This window comes from Cydia fagiglandana, chromosome 4 (assembly GCF_963556715.1).
Source record: "Cydia fagiglandana chromosome 4, ilCydFagi1.1, whole genome shotgun sequence".
NCBI lineage: Eukaryota > Metazoa > Arthropoda > Insecta > Lepidoptera > Tortricidae > Cydia > Cydia fagiglandana.
This window is the reverse complement of record NC_085935.1, coordinates 14,483,820-14,509,715: the sequence shown is the minus strand read 5'-3', so window position 1 is coordinate 14,509,715 and position 25,896 is coordinate 14,483,820. Positions and strand designations below refer to the sequence as shown.

The following is a 25,896-nucleotide window of genomic DNA, read 5'->3' as shown; positions in this document are numbered from 1 at the left end:
CAAAGTATAAAAATATACAAAATATCATGGAGGAAAGGTGGAAATATATGTATAAATATTACCTACCTACATAATTTTGTAATTGCAAAAAGTTTGATTACATAACTTCTTATAAATCTACTAGTAGGTACGAGTATTTAATTTATAATGGCAAACGTGATTCTAATTACAATATTAACCCATATAATATAACACTAGTCCTATTTTAATTTATTTAAAGTTATAATTATTACTGTGGTTGGTACTTAGTCGTAATTGTACATATCGTTACCATCAACGTTTCAGACTACAATTTATTCAATTCATCTTCATACAGACATTACCCATTAAACCAAATAAGTGCTATAAGAAACCACTGCCAAATATCTGTTCTTCCCACATATATTTAAAAGTGCCAATAAGCATTATGTCCCCTTCAAGCACGGCTTACAGTAAAGTCTGTAAGCCAACCTGTAAGTCGGTTATATTGATGTGTTTGCATTAGCGACTGCAAGTCCTTTCCCTCTTGAGAAAATCCGAAAACGTTATTTGAACGCATTGAAGGTATTGAAACTGTTGAAATAGCGATAACTAGAGATCGAACTTTTTTATGTTTGGGGATATTCAAATAGGGTGAATAATATCGGTTATTTATGTTGACTTAGAAGGAAAGGGCTATATGTCATAAAATATATGTTTTGTTTTATTATAAATGCCATAAAACCAGAGTTTTATAGGTATCCCAAGAGTTCGAAGCCATGGTAATAAGCGACATGATTCACACAAATTATTCCAAAGTGGAAAACTTAAAGTGACATTCCATTTCCAACTGCAGCTGCAATACTGTTCATTTTACTATGGAAACGCGTCGCTGTCACTGTCAATTTCCATTGTAAAATGAACAGTATTACAGCTGCAGTTGCAAATGGAATGTCACTCTTATCGTAATGTCATTCAAGCTAATACTTAGGTTGAAACAAAAGCCTACCTAGCCTAATAATGGGATTGTTATCCAGCCACGCTGTTAGTACTATCTGATGGCAGCGATCCTGTAATTGTAATTCATTATTTCGTTCTCGTTAGGCGAGCCCAGGCGAGCTCGTGTCTAGTGTGCGGTATTATATTTACTTACCACATCTCTTAACTCCTTTATTCATCATATTACATTGTGAACTTTGTCCTCACTTACATACGGTGGATTTTCTTATAACATATGTACTTCAGTAACGTTTTGAGATGAGAAGGTAAATGTGATAGAACATGTTACTAATGAACATATTGTGTTTGTTGAACTAAGTTTGGTACTGCCATTTGTATTTTGACGTAGAAAATGTTTAGGTTTATTATGAAGTTAATTTTCTTATTCTGTAGTATTATCCTGTATCAACTAACATTAGTTAATATTGTAAGAGTAGAGGAATAGGTACAGTATGTCGTTTTTACTAACGACATAACTACATTCACAAAATTAAAATTTAGTAAAATGCTGATATCCGTTTTAGGAGATCCGATTTGATCTAAATACTCTAAATTATTTAATAGAGACCTATAAAACCTAAACCCATTTTAATGCCAGAATTATGTCGGAAATCGGTATTAAGTTAAACATTTTCTCATTTCAAAAGAAAACGGCTTTTCATTTTATCAAAAATTGAATCACTGTTAGCAGACTTTTGAAAGTAAACGTCGGTTTCAACTTTGAATGCATGTTTGCTTGAGAAAGAGCTGCGTTAGTTAATTAGCGGCCTACCAATGTACCTACGTAACATGCAGTTCCTTGAGGAAGTGCGCTTCGCAGAAGACTGGGTGACTGCTTGAACTCATTAGTTTTGTGACGACAGTATTCCATGTAGCTGAAACGACTTGCGTTTTATGCTAGTTTCAAAGGCAAGCTAGTTAATCGAACGAGCGAGCGAAGCGAAGCGAAGTTCTTACATTCGACTTCGGACACGCGGCCGGCTAGCGGCACGTCCCGGCATTTCGATGTTTTTAAGCTGAACTGTCAGAAGATAGTTTGATACTCAAGAACTTAAGTAAATTTGTCCTAATTTAAATGAAATTGGGTAAACGTGTAGTTGAGGGCAGTAAATTTTAGTCATTAAATTATGAGCAGGCTTTATCAAGAGGTTATTAAGCTAGGAGAGCTTAAAATGCTAAAAAGCTATTGTGAGGGTTCATGCATTTCTGGACATCTTTTTTGTAAGAAAGTATGGTCGAGTTTGGTATCAAATGAAAGCGCTCGGCTTGCACTTTTATAATATCGTCTTTAAATTTACCATTTTGAAATAATTAGCAAGATAAAAATAAACATAGTATAGGTATTTGACATTTGGCAAGAAACTATGGAAGGTAGAGGTTCTACACTCCATTCGTACAAGAAATATTACGGCTTACCACAGATACAGTTTATTTTAATCTCTATGGTGACTCAGTTAAAGGCTCCACAGAGCTTACAATTATAGTTTGTCAAAGGACTGTCTCGTTTCAAACACAGACAGAGAGAATCATACTATCTTTGTCTTACACCAGTACTAGCACCCGAAAGAAAAGGACGAGTATAGTTTTTTTGTTCTTATTTACTGCCAAATTTGATTTGACAACTATATTCGCACGCGTTTTCAATCCATTATCGACTTTAGCCTGACCACAAGGCCACAGACGTTCGGAATGGGGTTAGCAACTGTCAAAGGTTTACATAGATGGCGCCATCATAGCTTGCCTCTTTGTCTATGAGATTTGGCTTAAATGACTGGCATCCAGGATATGTATATTCATTAAAAAACAAAAAATTGACACAATTCTAGGGATTGACAGGGAAAGCTATGCTGGCGCCATCTTCAAAATACTTCGACCGGCCAACCCCATTTTCCGAACGGAATGACATTTGTAGAGCGACGTCCCGTTCCTACCTGTCATTCCGTACGGAAACTGAATGAAAATTCCGAACGTCTGCGGCCAAGGTAAGTGTGCAACAAAATTAGAGATGCACCGGATATCCAGTTACTATCCGGTATTCGGCCATTATTTTACTATCCGGCCGGTTACCGGATGGTGACCTACTATCCGGCCGGATACCGGATAGTAACATTGCTTGATTTCGGAATAAACAAATTGGATTTAAGTAACAGACACGGTCATAATCATACTTGTTTATTATTTTAAAACAATTTAATCATTCCACTGACTTGCACGCGCACTCATTTCGAACCTAGAAATGAGTGCGCGAGTGTCCACGTGAAAGTTCACTAGGAAACAAGTCAAACCTGCAGAATGCGCACCTGAAAAACCGAAATGTTGGTATAGTTCCGCTGGCCGAATATTCGGCGGCCGGATACCGGATATTCGGCCGATGGTCAGGCCGAATATACGGTATCCGGTATCCGGCCAAACAACTATCCGTTGCATCTCTAAACAAAATATAGATGAAGATGGCGGCCATGCACTATGTCATAAAAATCGTCATGGATATCGTTTTTTAGGTTTTGGGGGGCGCAGATTTCTAAAATGATGATTATTTTGAAATCCAACATGGCGGCCATGCACTATGTCATAAAAGTCGTCATGGATGACGTTTTATAGGTTTTAGGGGGCCCCGATTTCGAAAATGATGACCATTTTGGAATCCAAAATGGCGGCCATGCACTATGTCATAAAAGTCGTCATGGGTGTCGTTTTATAGGTTTTAGGGGCCACAGATTTCGAAAATGATGACCATTTCGGATTCCAAAATGGCGGCCATGCACTATGTCATAAAAGCCGTCATGGATGTCGTTTTATAGGTTTTGGGGGGCGCAGATTTCGATAATGATGACCATTTTGGATTCCAAGATGGCGGTCATGCACTATGTTATAAAAGTCGTCATGGATGTCGTTTTATAGGTTTTGGGGGGCGCAGATTTCGATAATGATGACCATTTTGGATTCCATAATGGCGGCCATGCACTATGTTATAAAAGTCGTCATATATGTCGTTTTATAGGTTTTAGGGGGCGCAGATTTCGAAAATGATGACTATTTTGGAATCCAACATGGCGGCCATGCACTATGTCATAAAAGTCGTCATGGATGTCGTTTTATAGGTTTTAGGGGGCCCCGATTTCGAAAATGATGACCATTTCGGAATCCAAAATGGCGGCCATGCACTATGTCATAAAAGTCGTCATGGGTGTCGTTTTATAGGTTTTAGGGGCCAAAGATTTCGAAAATGATGACCATTTCGGATTCCAAAATGGCGGCAATCCACTATGTCATAAAAGTCGTCATGGATGTCGTTTTATAGGTTTTGGGGGGCGCAGATTTCGATAATGATGACCATTTTGGATACCAAAATGGCGGTCATGCACTATGTTATAAAAGTCGTCATGGATGTCGTTTTATAGGTTTTGGGGGGCGCAGATTTCGATAGTGATGACCATTTTGGATTCCAAAATGACGGCCATGCACTATGTTATAAAAGTCGTCATATATGTCGTTTTATAGGTTTTAGGGGGCGCAGATTTCGAAAATGATGACCATTTTGGAATCCAACATGGCGGCCATGCACTATGTCATAAAAGTCGTCATGGATGTCGTTTTATAGGTTTTGGAGGGCGCAGATTTCGAAAATGATGACCATTATGGATTGCAAAATGGCGGCCATGCACTATGTCATAAAAGTCGTCATGGGTGTCGTTTTATAAATTTTAGGGGGCACAGATTTCGAAAATGATGACCATTTTGGATTCCAAAATGGCGGCCATGCACTATTTCATAAAAGTCGTCATGGATGTCGTTTTGGGGGGGCGCAGATTTCGAAAATGATGACCATTTTGGATTGCAAAAAGGGCGGCCATGCACTATGTCATAAAAGTTTCATGGGTGTCGTTTTATAGGTTTTAGGGAGCACAGATTTAAAAAATTATGATCATTTTGGATTCCAAAATGGCGGCCATGCACTATGTCATAAGGATGTCGTTTTATAGGTTTTGGGGGGGCTCAGATTTCGAAAATGATGATTATTTTGGAATCCAAGATGGCGGCCATGCACTATGTCATAAAAGTCGTCATGGATATCGTTTTATAGGTTTTAGGGGGCCCTGATTTCGAAAATGATGATCATTTTGGAATCCAAAATGGCGGCTTTGTAGTATGTCATAAAAGTCGTCATGGATGTCGTTTTATTGGTCATGATCATCATTTTCGAAATCTACGAAATCTACACACCTGTTTCAAATAAGGTATAGGTAGGTAGATACTCCACCGACAAGAGCCATGCTCTTAAATTATGATGATGATGAGGTAGATGCATCCTAGTAAGTCAACAACATCTATATCTACTATCGAATTGTACTTTTGATTGTAGTACGAAATGTAATCTGAAAGGAGTCAAGTAATATATTCCCGTAATGAGGAATCTACATTGATTCCAATTACTAGTAATTGTAGTATTCGAAAATTGATTCCTGATTCCTCAAATGGAATTGTACTTAGTAATTCGGTATTGTTAGATTACAAAGTAATCTGGGAATCGGTAATCAGATTACAAAGTAATTTCAAGTAATCGTGGAATCAGGAATCAATTACGAAATGCCCATCTCGGACTAAGTAGCACTGCATTCAATTGATCTTCTTGGCGAACCGCGAGTTCACAGTTCGGGGCGAACTACTAGTAGAAATATGTGACAAAAGCGTCACTGCAGTACCGCATGAAAATTAAGTCATAAATTAAAATAACTGCACCAGTGAGCTATATATTTTGGCTTGTCACATGTTCATTTGATCACATAAATCTAGTACCAAATTAAATAAGTATTGAAAGTAAATAATGCGTATCAAATAACACGAATCGAGTTCTGTAGCTTTTCGCCTTAGGAACTTAGATGTCATAAAACCAGCAACCTCGTCGAATTTGGGTTTGTTAGTCTCAATTAGGTGTAGCAAGAAAAAAATACATGGCGATGGGCCTACGTTATTGTCCCGAATTTAGGAAAAGATATTTCTCCAATGTTATTAGAATACATCATCTATATATATAAATGCATCTATATATATAAATGCAAGTGTCCTGACTGACTGACTGACTGACTGACTGATTCATCAACGCAGAGCCGAAACTAGAAAAGCCAGAAAGTTGAAATTTGCACACCAGGTTGCATTTATAAAGTGTACAAGAGATAAGAAGCGATTTTGAGAAATTCAACCCCTAAGGGGGTTAAAAAGGGGATGAAAGTATGTATGGGGTTAAAGTTTTCTTTTAAGCTAGGAATTTGAAACTTCGTAAAAAGATATATTTTTAAAATACAAGAAAACTAATTTCAGCGTTTTTGAAAATTCATCCCCTAAGGTCGTGAAAAAGGGGTTGAAAGTTTGTATGGATATCAAAAAAAATTTCAAGTGGTGGACTTGAATCTTTGTATTTAGGGATATTATTAGAAGACGATAAAAGTAATTTCAGCGTTTTGTAAAATTCATCCCCTAACAGGGTTAAAAAGGGGATGAAAGTTTGTATGGGGTTAAAGTTTTATTTTGAGTTAGGAATTAGAAACTTAGTTAAATAATATATTATTAAAATACAAGAAAACTAATTAGGGGCATTTCATGAAATCGTCTACCGTTTGTCCCGTACAAACGTGAATTTTCTGAAAATTTGCAGGTATAAGAGTTTCTTTTTTATGACAATTAGTCAAAAATATGCACAGAAAAATAATCGATTGCTTTAAATGCCGAAAAAAAAGTCGCAACACAGGAAATAAAATGCGTTTGTACGGAACAGCCCGTGGAATGCTCCTTCAGCGTTTTTGAAATTTCATCCCCTAACAGGGTTAAAAAGGGGTTGAAAGTTTGTATGGATATCAAACATTTTTTCGAGTGTGGGACTTGAATCTTTGTATTTAGGTATATTATTAGAAGATAGAAAAAGTAATTTCGGCGTTTTGTAAATTTCATCCCCTAACAGGGTTAAAAAGGGGTTGAAAGTTTGAATCCATTACAAATGGTTTTGAAATTTCTTAGAAAGGCATGATAGCCGATTACAAAAAAAATGCATCGTTTTTGGAATTTCAACCCTTAAGGGGGTTAAAAAGGGGATGAAAGTTCGTCTGCGGGAGCAAATTTTATTTTAAGCAAGGAACTTGAAACTTTGTAAAAACGTTTTAAATTAAAATACAAGAAAACTAATTTCAGCGTTTTTGAAAATTCATCCCCTAAGCTGGTGAAAAAGGGGTTGAAAGTTTGTATGGATATCATATATTTTTTCGAGCGCGAGATTTGAATCTTTGCATTTGGGGATATTATTAGAAGACAATAAAAGTGATTTCAGCGATTTGTAAAATTCATCCCCTAACAGGGTTAAAATGGGGTTCAAAGTTTGAATCCATTACAAATGCTTTGAAACTTCTTAGAAAGACATAATAGCCGATTACAAAAAGAAAGTAATTGCAACGTTTTTGGAAATTCAATCCCTAACGGGGTGAAATAGGGGTTGAAAGTTTGTCTTGGGGTGTAAATTTAATTTTTAGCTAGGAACTTGAACTTTTTGCAAAAAAAGGGTATTAAATTAAAAAACATGAAAACTAATTCAAGCATTTTTGAAAATCATCCTCCAAGGTCAGAAAGGAGTTGAAAGTTTGTATGGAGATCAGATATTTTGTGAGCGGAACTTGAATCTTTGTATAAGGGCATACGAGTAGGTACCTATTATGAGAATACAAGAAAAGTAATTTCAGCAACCAACATCAAAATCCACTTGACTTAAAACTTCATACAACTTGCTAAAAAAGAAAAGTACTTAATTTCAACATTGCTTGGATATGAAAATTATAGGTACCGTAAAACGGGGTGAGTAGGTTTCGCGGGGAGAGTTGGGTTATGAATGGGGAGAGAAGGTTTGAGAGGGGGGTGAGAAGGGATTTTAAGGCTCCTGCTACAAAAATAATGTATTCCAATTTAAAATGCTAGGCTATAGTAATACGCATAATAAAAAAAAAATCGATTGGACAATCTTCCAAAATCACCTTTGTATGAAAAATCCTCTCACCCCAAATACGAGGCACTACAGGGTGATGTGGGTTTTCCTCTTTATCGTCAAAGTTATGAAATAGAACTACCCAATATAAAATACAAACTAAAATACAAACGTCCGAACCACCATTCAGTTTTCACATGTAAAAATAAAATTTTATCGAGGTTTGAAAGTCAAATTTCACCCAACTCACCCCATTTTACGGTACTAAAGATGTAAAATGTTGAAGATAAGATTCCGCGGACGAAGTCGCGGGCAACAGCTAGTTAAGAGTATAAGTAGGCTATGGAAACGCGAGCCTATATGACGTAAAAAATAGACTCTAAGCACATTAACTTTACAGTATACATATAATACACATATACATATTACATAATAAGCTTCTTTGGCTACACTTGACGTACCTCTTCAATTGCACTTGGCATGAAAACACCGTGACGTAAACTCTATTGTTATTTAGGTCTGTTTTATTAGTTGATAGTAATTAACGACTGGCAGCAGATGATTACCATTCCGAATTCTCCTCTGGCTAATCCTCTGAACTGTATCCAACCGAGCAATAAACAAAATACTTACACCATTAACTGCGTAAGTAATTAAATAAACTTTTTCCTCCACTCAAGGGACGCAAGTAAGCCGTGGTCCTGTAAGCCTTGTGTTTAGCGGGTAAAGACTTGGAAAGGGCCAAGGATGAGTCTGCTAATGGACACAGCGCACAATAATACAGAGGGCTCTATGAGCGACTATATATTTGTTTGAAACTCTTAGGGCTGATTTAGACGGCGCGCGAGCTCGCATGCGATTTTAGTTACATTGCGGACTGTTGGTTACGTCCAATTCAACCGACCGATCAAAACCCGCAATGGTATGAAACTCGCATGCGAGTTCTCGCATCATCTAAATCAGCCCTTACTTATATCGTATATAAAAATTATGTTTGGAATTGTAATTAGTGTTATATTTTGTATGATAGAAGTTGTAGAACAAGAACAACTCATGCGGCGTAGCATTGCACACTTTGTACAGGGCATTTAATTACCATGCGAACGCGAACTTACATTTCGATATCAAAATGTTGAATCGGCCTCTATATGCAACTGCCGGCGTATTATGGATGGCTTTATCCACCTTTATCCACGTGATAAAATAACTGTCACTTTTTAACACCATGGGATAGAAAGTGATGGACACCGTTTTGTCACGCTGTCAAGTAGATAAGAACGACCATCATATCCGTACAGATGTCGTATTGCCTTTTAGTACAAATCGCTTCCTCTGTACCAATTTATGTTATCGTTAATCCTCTAGCTAATGGTAGTTTTTGCACAGGGCGCGGGCGTGAGATGGCACGCGCGGGCATGCTGCACAGGGGAGGAAAAAATGGCGCCGAGTGAGTACCAACCAATTCAAATTCACGCAGCCTGCGAATCGATGTGCCTTGCATTTTATATATAAACGTGAAACAGGCCAGTGCCCTGTTTATCAAAAGCTTGTAACTTGTAATACAAGTGGAAGTACCTTTTGTGACTCACAACTTTTCTAACAATAGCTGTCAAAAAGGGGCCTTCCACTTGTATTACATTTTACAAGCTTTTGATAAACAGGGCACTGATGTGCTACAAAAGCTTCGCATGTTACATGTCGCAACTGCTAGTGCTAATACGTACGTATTATACAGACTGGCTAAAAAATAGCTGCATTCCCTTTGCCACGGAGGTTTTGGGATTATATCCAGCAACTTTTACTGTGGGTCCAACCACGGATCACGAAAAAAAATTTGGCTGTTTCATACATTTCGGCTGGTTCATTTTGTATGGGAGGGTACATCTTCGGGGTTGGTCCCATAGTAAAAGTTGCTCAGTATAATCCCAAAACCTCCCTGGCAAAGGGAATGCAGTTATTTTTTAGCCACCGTGCACCGTTTATATTCAAATTACAGCTACATTGCCGCGCCGTTTTTCTGCAGATTGCGTTGCCGCTGGAAATGCCAAACTCAATGTCAATGTTCTTGGTAAATTACTTTTAATTTCTGGCAATTCTTCGGCAACAATACGGTGCGGCAATCACTGCCGTTCGCTTGCTGCTTTTTTCAATTCTTGTTGGTCACTATTCCCTGGCTGCGAATTCATCACTTAGATTCATAATGACAGTATTTGTCAAAATATAACATATAGACGACGAGTAGGTAAATGGAAATTCTACGTGCCACAAAATGTTCTGCTGAAAACGATTATTTTTGTTATTTCGACACCTCTGATACATTAGTAAGCCTCCACTTCCCTATTTACAGCTGTCCCGGCCTAATGTACTTATCCTTGTAAAGCTCTTTACACATTGTTTAGATGCAGTTTATTCCAAATAAAATTATTAAGTTTTGAAAAAAGTAACATGCCATTAATGTACAGTTACCAAAAAAGCACTGCTCGCGTCTGCATAGGTAAATACAAACTTACGAACTTGGCTGACTGTAGAAGCCTACAATCAGCCAAATTCGTCAATACAATTAGAGTTCGAAAATATGTAGTCATTTTTGTAGACTTTACAACAAATATGTAACATATATGGGTTTCACTTCTTTTCAATTAAGTGTATTTCAAGTAGGCGCAGATTCAAACGTCGAGGACGATGTGACATACAAAAAGTGTTTCACAAATTGTTAGCGCGGACGAGCCACAGCCTACATGAGTTAGCACTCAACGTAATTGCCGCACAAATACAACTCTTGGTTAACGCCTTTTATGATTACATTTTTGTGGACTCTGGATTTTTGCGGCATGTAGCGTTATGAAGGCAGAGGGGAAAAAAGACACTTTGGAATTGGGTTAATGCTCGTACAGGATTTTTTGTAAATTCCTTTCATATCTTTGGCAAGTACTTTGCTGAATTATTTCAATTAAAGTATGCATTATAGGCAGTATCTTAAAAAAAGTAAAGCGACCCGCCCCGGCTTCGCACGGGTTAATAAATTATGCACCTTCCTCAAGAATCACTCTATTGTTAGATGTAAACTGCATGAAAATCCGTTCAGTAGTTTTTGCTTTATCGCGAACATGCAAACACACAAACAGACAGACGCGGTGGGGGAATTTTTTTAATAAGGTGTCCTTTATAAATTGGTGAGCTAGTTCCATGGATTGAGCATGTAGTACCTACTGATTTTGCCTTCAAAGAATGTTAAAACACCGCCGCAATCAAGTATGCAGGTAGAACAACCTCATCAAAGCCTAAAGGAGATCATAAACGCGTGAAAGAATGAAAATTCTCGGAGCGATCACACAATTGCCATTATCACAAAGTACGGCACTCGAAGGGCTCGCACCGCCCGCCCGGGTCTCAGGTGCAGGCCTGATGGAGCAATTACTTATTTTAATATTTTTAATGCCGGTCTCTACGGAATCGTTTCGCCCCGTGATACAAATTCCATTATTACTCCCAGTTCTAAAATTTATTTAAGTAAACGCTTACAACAAGCTTTTAAACCTCACATACAACTTATGGGAAAATTATCTATATACTCGCGGAATTTAAACATCCTAGAGAAAGTTTCAAGTGGACAGTAACAAGACAAAATGGTTAAACAGTCCAAGGAAAGGACAGTTGCTTGAATGTTCAAAGTCTAAGTTGGTAGTAAAAGTGTTAAACTTGGCGATATATTCATGCTCTTTTATTACGTCTGCAAACTTTACCTATCTAAAACTTAAAACTTCACGGAGCTATGTATCTACCTGTTGTAAAAATACGTTTAAACTTCAGTAACGTACTTTGATATTTATCATTAATGTCAAGGAATTTTCATTAAATTTTTACTATTAAATACCAAAACATACGATTACCTATCAAACTCGGAAATATTTCAAATATTAACAAAGAGTAAGAGACTCGATTCATTTCGTTAATTCGCGTTTAAACAAGAATTACATCTGTTGTTTTTATATTTATGATCAGGTTTTACTGATTAAAAAAAAATTACTGATTTGCAAGACCGAAGTGACCCCGTGTGTACCGCGAACAAAGTTTTGTGCGGTACACTAAAAAGACAACTCACTACAAGCATACCTCTTATTCTCATTCCCGTGAGTCCAACTGTATTCCAGCAAGTGGGTACCCTGTTCAGCAAAAACAAATCAAGATCTTAAGAGGAGTGAATGAGATTTCTCCATACAAACGTACTCTACTGTTTCCTCCGTGGGGTTTGATGCTAGAGCAATGATTTTTTCAACACAAATTAATGTTGTCAATATCTGTGTCGGACCGTTTTGATTTTTTTGATATGTAACGGTCCGACACAGATAATTTTATAATCATTTATATTTCCAAGTTTGGTTACGACTGGTTAAGTTTTGAAGGAAGAAACAGTCGAGTACGAAACCTCGATTTTTGATATTTTTACGCAGGATTTTTCGCCTTGTCCTTATCACACTAGATTTAGCAGCCGCTTCCGTTAGCGAGACGGGTATATTTACCTAAAATATTTAAAAATCAGCTCCTGTTTCGTCTTAACTGCGTAACGCTGTCTTCTCCAATCTCCATCGCTGTATTTGAGATTCCCTCCACGATTTATTTCAGGATCATTTTGAAGTCGTAATGAACCGACGAGGATTCGTATCTGGAATATCTTATTACGGCATTTTATAATTCAAATTGATTGTGATTTCTATCTAAATTATTTGGTTCTTCAATAAAATAAAATGTTCTCTAGTAATTAATTTGCTTCATCCATGATAAGAATTATTTTCACCGCCATCTGTAGCAGAAAATCCGAAATTGAACCTAAATCGCGATTTCAATTATCCAGTCCTTAAGTAAATTTTTTTTGCTTAGTGTTCTTTGGCAAAATATCTTTTTAGTTTCCTTATTGTTTGATTCAAATCATGTAACCTTAATGTGAAAAACCTTCGCGGTAAGTCTTAGGACATCGTTGTTGTCCGTCGATTACTGCTCATTAGGGATTTAGGAAATAATAAATAGCTGAGAGTAAACTATGTAACTGAGATTGATGAGACAATGGAGTCTTTCATTTGCTAAAGGCGTATTAAACGTATATAAAGCTAATAGCCGTTATTATTAATGAAATGACTAATATGGCCGTAAACTTAAGTGTTAGTTTTTATGTTTTATAAATAAGGATTTATTAAGGAAAACAAACCAAACAACTACTTGCAGAATATTATTAGATATATACATAAATATACAATTTAGAAAGTTTAGAGAACTTGCTAAAAGCGATAAATTGTGGTAGATTTACTACGTATTTAATATTAAATTAAATTAAAACAAGCATTAGGCTGCATGAAATACATTATGGAAACCTCTCCGTCAGACCACGCCGCGCGGTCTGCTAAGTTAGTTTTAGCGAGTTTATGTATCAATGCTGCAAGTTCACCTCTCAGCACCACTCACGGACTTCTAAACGCATAGACAGAGCATGTAAAATGACTAGCGCTTACCAATATCGGTAATCACTATGATCAATTGCCGATGCTGTAACCCAAATTAAAAAAATAATAATTCCGATTTTGTTATTGTTATTCTTATTTCCAATATTGTTATTATTTACAGTCGCGTGCATTTTATATAGTTCTATTTACACACTTACAAACTAAAATTTACTTACTTAAATGATAATGCATTGGATCTCGTTGATTTTGAAAAATTATTTATTGACCCACATTTGCCTACATATAATAAAAAAAGAAGAGTTATTTTCTCCTCTATTATAAATTTGATATTAGTATCTTAGGGGCTATTCATAAATTACGTCATTTAAAATTAGGGGGGGGGTCTGGCCATCGAATGACGGTAGCATGATGTAGGAGGAAACGGGGTCATTCGAAGCATGATTTTTGGATGATTGTAGGGGGGGGGGGGGTCAAAAATCCTCAAAAATCGATGACGTAATTTATGGACAGCCCCTTACTTTACAAGTCGGGAAGGGAGCTCAAGGCCATCCCATAACCTAGACGGAATTGATCGGTGGCTCGGGTTACATACATACTATTAATTACATAGGTACCTATTTCCTACTTTATATTACATACAACAGTCAGCTTCAAAAATAACGTATTAGATTACGCATCTGAAATATCTACCATTTTCTTATGACTTAGCAACAAGATATAGGTTCATGTATGTAACTAGAACAATTAGGCCATAACAGATACTTTAGAACGCAGACTGTTCCAATATTTGATAAATAATTGTATTAGGATGGCAGATACTTCGGAGCATTTATTCGCTACTATTGATGCTGACTGTACGACAGCGCAGATGAGTGGCCAATTCGAGTCGTTCTATACCTATACCTATACTTCATAATGTGGTATCTAATGAGATGTAATCTCTGATCGCCCCATTACCTCCCGTCACTGGCCTAACCCCCGCCTGCCCAGCTCTCACCTGCGCCGGACCAACTTTAAATTGTAAGTCGCAGCTTTGCTTCCCACTCCACTAAACTTTATTTGTTTCTTACTTACTATTTCCAACTTCTGATGACAGTTTTCTGGAAAACCCACTTAAGAGCTCCTTTATTATTCTTGGCACCATCCTAAGGCCAGTTTGCTTTGTTTTGCACAGTTTTGTTGGGCGAGCTGCCACCGTGAACGGCATATCTATAAGCTTACTTTTGTAATTTTATTTTATTTCAGTGTTTCAGTAATATCACCACTCTTAATTACCTGAGCCTGGGAGAAGGCATATTTTTAATGTGATGAAGTCTGCCTTTCTCAAATTCATGCAGGTACCTAGAATGGACAGTCGACGTCAAAGACATGTTTACACTTTTTGCCTTATGACAAAGGAGTAAGGAGTAAGGTGCAAAAGTGTAAACATATTTTTGACGTCGACTATACGTTCCTGAACACACCATTATATTTTTGTTTGTGAGAAAAATCCACTACTGTTCCTCGTAATGACGGAGTATTTCTGCTGAGAGCGCTTACTTATGAGTAAAAGACTCATGAAAGGCTAAATAATGGATACACGCCGAGAATCAGAGTGTCAATCGTCGGGGGAATAATGGAGAAATATTTTAATACGGGATGAAGGCGCCACGCTTCGAGGCCGTCCCACATTACACAGATGGACTAAGCAGTTGGTAAGAGATTTATAATAAAGACAAACGTGTATGCATATATACGTGCAATACGTCCGGATTTGTCCGGACATGTCCGGATTTTTGACCCTTTGTCCGGATTGCGGCCGGACTTGGCATGTGTCCAGATTTTTAGGAATGACCTTATAAAAATAAAATGCGCGCCCGAGGAGGGGGCTACGGGATCGGGCGAAGGGAAAGGGAAAAGTAGATCCACGATACAGTACACCGCAGAGAGCAGCGCGCCGCCGGGGCGTCGTTTAAGCTACGCCAAATCTCTGCTACAAGAGAAGTCCGGATTTTTAGGGTGATGTCCGGATTTTTATCAGGACATTTAATTCTTCCATATGGCAACCCTTAACGTGCATAACTAGGTATTTAATTCAACTCACGCAAATGAGTGTGTAGTGTATGCTGCCGTGCATGGGAAGGTAGAACATATGTATTTTCAAATAACCGGCTAGACCGTACACTTTTAGCTGTATTTTATATGATATGAATAGAATTAGAGAACAAAACTAGGTCACAGTCATCTGTGATCAATTTTGTAGGTACTTACTGTACAGTTCAAAAATAAATTTAACAATTTTGTAGAATAAATAATTTTTGTCATGCAGCAAAACAACTTCAACCTAATAACAAATTCGTCACAAAACTGCAAGTAACCAGAAATAGGACGCACCAAACATTACTATTCAAATCTAACGAGCCTATTAGATACTTCAGTGGCCATTTTCGTGAAAAGCCAGACTTAGTGAAAGAATCTGTGTCCTGCGCTTTTGTTGTGACGTCTTGCAATAGGCAAGAGTGGGGGACGTGTAATGCTCCTCGGGGAGCGCGATATTTGATTTTGTTCAGCCCGTGATCAGGGCTATAACCGCGAACATCGAAGTTCGCAAATTGCGGGGATTTTTCTCTGTCACTCTAATTACGCCTTCGTTGGAGTAAAAGAGAAAAATCCCCGCAATTTGCGAATTCCGGTTTTCGCGGTAGCCGCTGAGTCACAAGGCCTTCCAGTGATCGAGTTAATTTTGGAACGACTTACTTAATTCCTTGTTTATGCAACATCATATGCAAGTGAAGGGCTTGAATTTCACCTGTGGGTTATATGTAAATGAAATATTGATCAGTCAGTATTGCACAGAAATGAGTTTGGTTATTTACTATGTGATTATTTGTAGTTGAGTGATGATTTAAAATGCTTTTAATATTTTATAATTGTTAAATAACGTATCTAGAAGGCAATAAAATATTTTACTTTAAGAAAATAAGCTGGTACGTAAAGGCTGCAATTTCATAGATTCGGATAAGGAAATATGTACTTGCTTCGCATAATAAACCTGCTATTCAAGACTAAGTAGATTAAAAATAAAAATATGTACAATACTATTAAAGTACATAAAAAACGGAAGAAGACCGTAAAATAAATTTCCCATGTGCAGTTTTTACAATTTTAAATACTTTTGATAGTTATCGTCCGTGTAGCGTTCAATTTTTCCTCGCTGTATTGTTCTTGATACATTTTATCGCCTTTGTTCAGTGTCCATGTTTGAAAGTCGTCATTGTTCCCCACAATGCCTGGGCATTCTATACCAAACCTGAACGGAACGTCATCAAACTTTTGCAACGTTTAAACTAGTATATGGGGCGACTCACTATAAGGTAAACGTACGTGCTCGACGCGGTCCCATGTCATCTTGAAACTTGAGTCATTGTCAATAGAGGTGACAGCAAGGTGTCATCTATTGGACATTAGCATGTCGAGCACTAGTACGTTTACCTTAAGGCTTTAAATTATGCAACTTCGCAGGATACATCGAAGAAAGGTTGATACCTACAACACAATGAGTAAAGGTGTTTTATGTTAGCACCGGCAATGTATTATATACAAAGAGCTCCAAGTACCAATCGTGCGGCGGGCATTGTAAGGCCATTATTTACGAGCGGCCGCGGCCGTCATAAATCTGTATCTTGCCTTTACGCGGTAAGGAAATAGCTCATAACTTTGATTGGCCTCTTCGTACAGGATCACCTTTGCCACCACACGTCGCCGAGTATTATGCATACAACCCTAACAAAGAACGTTTGAAAGCACCGCAAACACAATAAAGTATTTATATCGTAAAAGGATCTTTTATTGTTAAAACAAAACATCCTTTATGCTAATTCACTAATGAATTGCTAACCATTATTCTACGAAAGAATAATTTAGCTCCAACGCTCCAATTTACTTGTTCTATAAGCCGCTCACCTAAGGTCATTTTATAAGTGTGTGATTCACTGCATACGTTTAGAGACTTTATAATTTTATTTCGCAGAGAAGTAAAATTAAATATAGGTACATAAGTCAAATTAACGGTTGGCTTTAATTAGTAAACAAAAGGTAGAACAGTAAACAAAAGTAGGTCTACAATAGTTATTTGTTTTACAAGGGGGCAAAGTTGTTGTTTAACCGCTCGTGCTAATATTGATAGCCGAGCAAGCGAAAGATTCCAATTGAACCACGAGCGTAGCGAGTGGTTCGAAAAATGGAATTTTGAGCGTTGCGAGGGTTTCAAAGCACGAGGGTTAAACAAAATTTGCCCCCGAGTGAAACACAACATTTTTCACCACACCAACCCGAAGCAAATATTAAATGTAAAATATCATACAAAATCAAACCGAATCAAATCCAAATGAATGTTATTAAATATTTACCATCCAAAATCATCAATTAAAAGTCAATTCTAGCAGCAAACATGAGAAAACAACTCAAAATTTGCATTTGATTACTTTGCCTCACATGTGAATAAAATGCAACTTTGCTATCGGTTTTTGAAGTGCAAAGTAAGCCTTTCCGAGCTGGTGTGGTGAAAAGCACTTTATTTTATGTTCGTCTGTTAATGATATATCTTAAAAGAAAATAGAATGTAGAATGTAGTTGCAGGTTCAGAAATAGGCAATGTAATAAATGTCGAACCTAATAGTCCTAATACGAGTATGTAATTAACTACTGTTTATGTATTTACTGAAGCGATGCGCCGCATCACCCCGTTAAGTAGCTACATATAAGCCATCAATTAAAAGTGGGTCTGTCATATTTATCTTAAGACGAAACAGGACGTCAGCTCGATCTCAGTTTTGAGATTTTGAGGTGAATATCGCCGTCGCGCTGACGGGGGCGGCGCTGCGTAGTGAAGGACTATCCCTGTGTGTGTGGTGCGCGCACACAGACGCACACGTCATTTGCCTTCACGGGCCTCGCGAAGCGGTCGGCCCGGTATAGCTTTGCTACACCTAGTTCTTTTCTTATAGTACAAACTTATTCTTCGGTGGTAACTCGTTAGCTCGCTACCGCCACTAAGCGTTTACTTATTTGATTCGGTCAAATTGTGTTTTTTGAAAAACTAACTACTTATAGCCAGTATTTAATGAATGTAGTATGATACCTTTGGGTCCTTTGGGTAAGGACGTTGCTTCAGATCTCATTTTTATAAAAAAACTCAAGTGTTTCCTGATCCAAAAGGGATTTTATTCGGTCAAGGAATTCCTAGAAGGCTGACGAATGTTAAATGGAAGCTATTATTATTATTCCCAACGTATTGGAACGGGGTATAACTCTTTTATTGACAATTTAATTATTACTATTTTTCAAATGTTATAATGATACTTACTTTTAATGGTATATATTTCTGACATACCTAATGTATAATAATAATGTAGACTACGCATCTGTATTCTGTGACAATGTTTGATCAATATAAATAAAGAATATGAATATGAATATGGTGCTTTACGCACACTAGCGTCCTACCCCCTCCCCCTGACGCAATCCCCCCCCCCCTTTAGCATGAAATACGTCCCGGTTGGCAGTTTTATTTTTATTTTTGGGGGGGTTGAGTCAGGGGGAGGGGTCGGGACACTAGTGTGCGTAAAGCACCATACCCCAAAGTATCATACTACATTCATTGAATGCTGGCTATAATTTGTTTGTCTTCCCCATACATTAGAACACAATTTGACCGAATCATATTCCCTGTTATTGTGATTTAACTTCTTGACTTTAGGTACCTAACTGAATTTAATATCCGTCTACAACCTGCAATCAAATTAAAATCTTAATAACTGTTTTATTAGTGGTCCGATATTTAGGGTTGCGTAGTCACCAAAGAAATCCTTATTGTTTCGCCATGTTCGTCTGTCTGCCTGTCTGTCCGATCCGAGGCTTTGCTTCGTGATCGTAAGTGCTAAAAAGCTGCAAGTTGGCAACTTATTGGCATGGATACATGAATCACGCATTGCGACGGAACGGTAAAATAAAAACTATTAAAAAATAATTGCAGTCCTGAGACCTCCCATACAATATTCGATACCTTTGGGTTCAATTGGCGTAAAGGACAAAATGCTATTTTTCAGGAGACAGAGATTTTTTTAAATGTTGATTTATTTTTGTTGTTTATGGAGCTATATTTTTGATGTGTATTAAAAAAGTACTCAAAATGTTAATCTCTTGAACCTGAATTAGCAATATTATGTATAAATTAAACACGAAAGAAAGAAAGTTAATGTCCTATAGAATTGGTCAAAAACACTATGAATGTCCTTTACACCCATGCTGCGTTTTTTGATAATATAGTGTATCTTGTTTAGTAGGGGTCGTAAGTGACATTCTGAGACTATTTTATTCCAAATTCGGGGTGTATTAGTTACCAGCCACGGTACCTACACATGTTAACTGTTTTCAGCATAGTTTATAAAGAAGCTTAAAAAACTCTTGCGTAAATGCTTTCAAATTTGACGGCAAATATTACATTATAGTAATAAAGGTCCCAGAAAACGACTTTTTTGATAGTCTACATACTGCTACGTCCATATTATTTGTTTGCAATTTAGAGTTTAAACGACACAAAAGTTAGAAAAGTCCTTTACAATTTGTTCGCCTCGTATACTTAAGGTAAAATCATTTTTAGGACGGGTCGTAAAGGGCAAGTAAAATAATTTCAATAGTCAAATAATGTCCTTTACGACCATCTTGACCACGCGATATGAAAAATTATCATGATAAATGAAGGGCTAAATGACGACAAAGGACATGTTAGTATTGTTAGTCCTTTACAATATAATTTAATTACAAAAAAAAGAAAAAACCGGGCAAGTGCGAGTCGGACTCGCGCACGAAGGGTTCCGTACCATAATGCAAAAAAAAAAAAAACAAAAAAAAGCAAAAAAAAACAGTCACCCATCCAAGTACTGACCCCTCCCGACGTTGCTTAACTTTGGTCAAAAATCACGTTTGTTGTATGGGAGCCCCATTTACATCTTTATTTTATTCTGTTTTTAGTATTTGTTGTTATAGCGGCAACAGAAATACATCATCTGTGAAAATTTCAACTGTCTAGCTATCACGGTTCGTGAGATACAGCCTGGTGACACACGGACGGACGGACGGACGGACGGACGGACAGCGAAGTCTTAGTAATAGGGTCCCGTTTTACCCTTTGGGTACGGAACCCTAAAAATAACTGGTCATTTACGCCCCTTGAGCTGTTTTTGCAAGCTCATAGTATAAAAATTGGGTCGTAAAGGCAACTTTTTACGAGATATCGAAATTTAAACTATACAGAACAAAAGCGCTTGGAATTCTGAACAAAACTGTATATTTATTTATTTAATCGTATGGCATGCATGATTAGGCAATCAGAGTACAGCTTTGAGGTTGTTAAGCCAGGTATTAAAACTGTATATATAACTCATTTTCGCTAAAATGTCCTTTACGCCAATTGAACTCAAAGGTATATATATATATTTATTTGCTTAGTCCCAATAGTGTGGGGTACCCTTGGATAGGTGTTTCAAAACGAATAAAGGTCTCCTTAAAACATGTTTTGATAAATTTATATATTTTCGGAAATAATCGCTCCGAAAGAAAAAAATATATCCCCACCACCCTCTAACTTTTGAACCATGGTCCAAAATCATGAAAAAAATCAACAAAAGCTTAATAACTACTTTCAATGAAAACTATATAGCGAATATGACCGGACTCCAGTCGGTTTTGAGTTATTGCAAAAAAATCTTCTGTTCTTAGTAAAAATCTAAAAATACATAAAACGCTCTGTACTCCCTTGTAAACGTATGATACTGACTTATCGCCCTGGTTTGGCCTATTTTGACAGAACGGTAACTACTACGAAACTCTACACTGAGCATGGCCCGACATGCTCTCGGCCGATTATTATTTTTGAGTCAGATTTGGATACATTTAGGTACCTATGTTTGAGGAGCTCCTGATTCTGGTCGGAATAAGTACGAAACCCCAATTTGGGACAACAGTATAGTACAAGTCCAAAGGTGAGGTGATACCTCATTGGATTCGAAATGAAGTTTGAAGTTTAGAAAACTGTATTCAAAGCGTTTATTACCACAGATATGAAATCAAACATTATTATTAAACAAAAGTGCGTCTACTCAGCTTTGTATGAACCAAGAAATAATAGTGTTAAACGGTTTCCCCTGAAGCAAAAGTGCAATAGGTATTACTCACTTCACTAACTTCGCCTACTAAGAGGCAAATCGCGACTTTGTTATGGTTTATCGATAACTTCTCACATCACTAGATTATCGATATTACATGTCGACTATTGCCCATCACTTTTCTGTCTGTGTACGTATTTAGAAACTTGAACCCGCCCCTAAAATTAGTGCGATAGGGACAACTGCAGCTGAGGCGAAAAATCCTGCGTAAAAATGTCAAAAATCGAGGTTTCGTAGTCCTCTTTTTCCTCCTCCAAATCTTAACCAATCGTAACCAAATTTGGAAATCTGAATGATTATGAAATTATCTGTGTCGGACCGTTTTGCTTTTTTGGCTAATTGATATCAGTTTTGAATACCACGCCTCTCATTGCGGCATAGTCAATTAGGCCATTTTAGCCATTTTTGAAGGGCTCTAGCGCCTTATAAAACAAAAATATCAAAAAAAGCAAAACGGTCCGACACAGATATTGACAATATAATTCTGTGTTGAAAAAATCATTGCTCTAGCTTCAAAAACCACGGAGGAAAACGAGGACTACGTTTGTATGGAGGAATGACCACTCCTGTTGGCTCTTAAAGAAAACCCAGCTGAGGCAACTTATGTCGGTTGTTTAGAAGTGGGTCAGTGTCCCGTAAAAGTTTCCGCGAGTGTGGTCGCCAGTCCCATTACCGCGGCCGATCAAAGCGCCGCTCTTCACCAGAGGACCCTACATGCGATGGCTCTCTGAAAATCATGCGTTTGTTTTTATTCACCAATATTTTATGCAATAAATGTGTTTTGCGATGCGTTCCTCCTATACCTATTTTTAACAAGCTTTTATTAGGTCGACAACGACATCGGTAACAACTATGTAATGGAATCTAAGGTAACTAATTTAACCATCTTCCAAGGATCGTAGCGTCATGAAAATTGGCAGCTGTATGTAGTTCTGATGACAATACAATAATATGGTACTGTCGAACTGATCTGATCATGGAGACAGGAGGTGGCCATAGGAACTCTGTGATGAAACAACGCAACCTAATTGTGTTTGGAGTTTTTAGAATTGTCTCGATGAGTATTAGTTGTCTGTCGTAAGAAAAGTACAGTCAGCGATAAAAGATAAAGAGCTTGTACCAAAAATGAAATTTTTACCAAAAACTTTTTTATACCCTGATGGCAACCGAAACTACCGAAAGCCTATAGACGCTTGCATTTTAGGTGTATTGTACCCGTTGCTTACTTGTTCTACGAATAGACGAAAATCGCAAATTTATCTATACTAGTACGTTCGTATAATATGAATGTCAGCCAAGTCAATAATAGTTTTATGAGTAATAGATTTTCTACCGATAACATCATGCGAATGATTTGTAATTTGAAATCCAGTGATCGTGCTCTTTTCAATTTACCTATTGCAGTTTATGATTGATGTCGTCAGGGGTCAGGGAGGAGACTTGTCGGTAGCGACAGGAAAGTTCCGTGTTCGAATCCTGATGGTAAGGGCATTTATTTGTGGGTTTGTCACAGATATTTGTTCCTAAGTTATGGGTGTTTTAATGTACCCACAACACAAGCCTTATTGAGCTTAATGGAGCTAGGTCGATTGTGTAATAAAACTGTTATTTTTTTAGGGTTCCGTACCTCAAAAGGAAAAAACGGAACCCTTATAGGATCACTCTCGTGCGTCTGTCTGTCACAGCCGATTTTCTCCGGAACTACTGGACCAATTATGTTGAAATTTGGTACACATATGTAAGTTTGTGACCCAAATACGGACATGTAACCTAAACAAATGAATTTTAAACATGGGGGCCACTTTTGGGGGGTAAATGAGAAAATTAAAAAATAAAGCTTTTTCAAACTATATCATGTTAGGTACATATCAAATGAAAGAACTTATTGTAAGGATTTCAAATATATTTTTTTTATAATTTTCGAATAAACGGTTTAGAAGTAATTCAAGAGAATAGGCAAAAAAATACCATTCCCCCCTTTATCTCCGAAACTACTAGGTCTAAAATTTTGAAAAAAGTACCTCAAATAGGTATATACCTATAGATGACAGGAAAATTTCTAATAGAGAAATACAAACTTTCTAATAGAGAAATGTACAGTCAAGCGTGAGTCGGATTTAATTACTTAGTTTTTGATCCGACCCCTACGGATTTTTAAAGAGATTTCACTCACGTTTCACATAAAAAAATACATTTTTAAAAATTGTGTAATGTACGGAACCCTTGAAACGCGAGTCCGACTCGCACTTGGCCGGTTTTATTATTAGTATTAATTATACGTAATTGAACTCAAACCAAATGCATACTTAAACGAATAAATACCAATGAATATCTTTATTAGGTTTAAGTTAGCTAATATGTTATGTTATTTATGGATATTTAGTACATAAGGTAGCCTAGTACTTTTACTTAGTGCTCCTCTACATACGTTGAATGCGTTTAACTTTGTATCACGTACTAGTTTTATTAGTTTAGTTTTAAGTCATCCATCTACTCTGTCATGAATATGTTCTTTACATTTAAGTTTCTGATAGACTACACGATTGTAACAATGTTTCAACGCACTAGTTGATGTAGGCAGGCGTCCATAGGAACACCACCCTCGAACACCTTTAAAAGTGTACTCTGGTGGGTGGCAGGTTTCGTCGAGTGGGCGCACTCCCATGAATGAAATGACACCGCTGATAGACTGGAGGGCTGAGAGTGGGTCGGGCCCTAGCTAGGTCTAAAATTACCCTTGCAATCTGGCTGATGTCTAACTTTGTACAATTCTACATGTGGAACGCTAATTTTAGTGTAGCTGCTTTTTCGGCAGTTTCGTGTTTAATTTAGACGAGTAACTAATCAGTAGTAAACACTGGGCACTGTACCCAGAAAAGGCCGGTGTGAATGATCATGATAATGAATTTAGTAATGAGCTTGAGCAACGAATACCTGGGGCCAAATTCGACATGTACAACTGTCAGATTTCGCATCCACGTCAAATCAACAGTTGATTTTATTGCATACTGAGTGTTTATTCCATCAACGGTGGATAATATCATTTGGTACAACCAAAACTCAACTCTAAACTAAGGGTGATTCGGTTTGGTTTGCTTGTCACCCTAACTGTGGATTGTTAATGTCAAATTTTGACATTGTACGTATTCGAGAACTTATGATTTTTCCCACATCAACGGGAGATCAACACGATACGTCAAACGTCGCTTGTCGAATAGGGGTCCTGTTTGTTCCCGAGGTACCTACCAGCGTTGCTCAAGTAGATATTTGCTTATACATACATATCCTTAGTTTACCATAACGCCTTGAGCTTGCTGTGGGAATTTATTTAAGACTCATAGTTCATATAATTAAATTGAAGTGATAAGTATCTACATATCTGCTCCTACGACGATGATGTAGACTACACTGCGCGAGCGTGGAGAGCTACAAGCCGCGCCTCTGCATAATTATCGCAGTGTTTGCTCCCTATTACGAGTAACATCAGCGTTTTCAGTTTCAGCACAGAATAAATAATAGTACTAGGTACAGAAGACTCACTCTCTAACAAAACGCGTCTGTCACGATCAGCACAGATATGGCCGCTAGGTGGCGACAGCGCCACGCGCGGCTTATGGCAAACCCCAAAATTGGGGTCGACCGGATGGACTTTTAGCTACCTGTAGCAAAGCGACGAAATCGCGGAGTGAGCCACGCCTGGTTTCAGTCAGTTTTTCATCATTTTAATCAAGCGCAAACAACTCATGCAAACCAGTATAAATGTGAATGTGTGGTAACTGTTATGGATTTCAAGGTCAAATTTAAAGTAGAGCGGAGCAGATAATGCCTACAAAATATTTTGTGTACCTTAGTAAAGTACCAGGTGGTTTCAGTAAAATTTTATAGAGTGCGCGCACTTCATGATCATTACCTGTTTGAGTTGACTTATAAAAGTACAATAACGTACTAACAGATGGCGATAAATTATGTCCCATTTTTTTACGCGTCGTTGAAAGTTTACTGATTTTCTTTTGACGTCCAAGTTTAACTCTGTAGGTACAGGTTTGCTACATAACATAGATGATGAATTGATGACATCTGCATGTACAGATGCGAAGCAATTTCCAGGTCCTACACATATTAAATCTCAGTCGTGTGAATCTGTAAATTCCATCAGATATAATTTCCTGAAATGTTCCCTTAATCATGCCTTGCGGAACCACTGCCTTGCATAAATTATATTTTAGATACGGAGTTTCCGAGTTCCTTATTGCTATAATTAATAGAACCTACCTACCTACAGCCAGCTTATTGTATTTTAATTATTTGATTGCCT

The 25,896-nt window shown here is 37.4% G+C and overlaps 1 protein-coding gene across 1 annotated transcript in view; it reads left to right on the top strand.

Annotated features, from left to right (window-relative positions):
* LOC134663839 (uncharacterized) overlaps positions 1–25,896 on the top strand; it is a 193,814-nt gene that overhangs the window by 99,017 nt on the left and 68,901 nt on the right. Inside the window, exon 5 of the mRNA XM_063520354.1 lies at positions 9,308–9,368. Coding sequence (XP_063376424.1) covers positions 9,322–9,368 — 47 coding nt within the window. The 5' untranslated portion in view covers positions 9,308–9,321. The remainder of the gene's footprint in view (positions 1–9,307; positions 9,369–25,896) is intronic.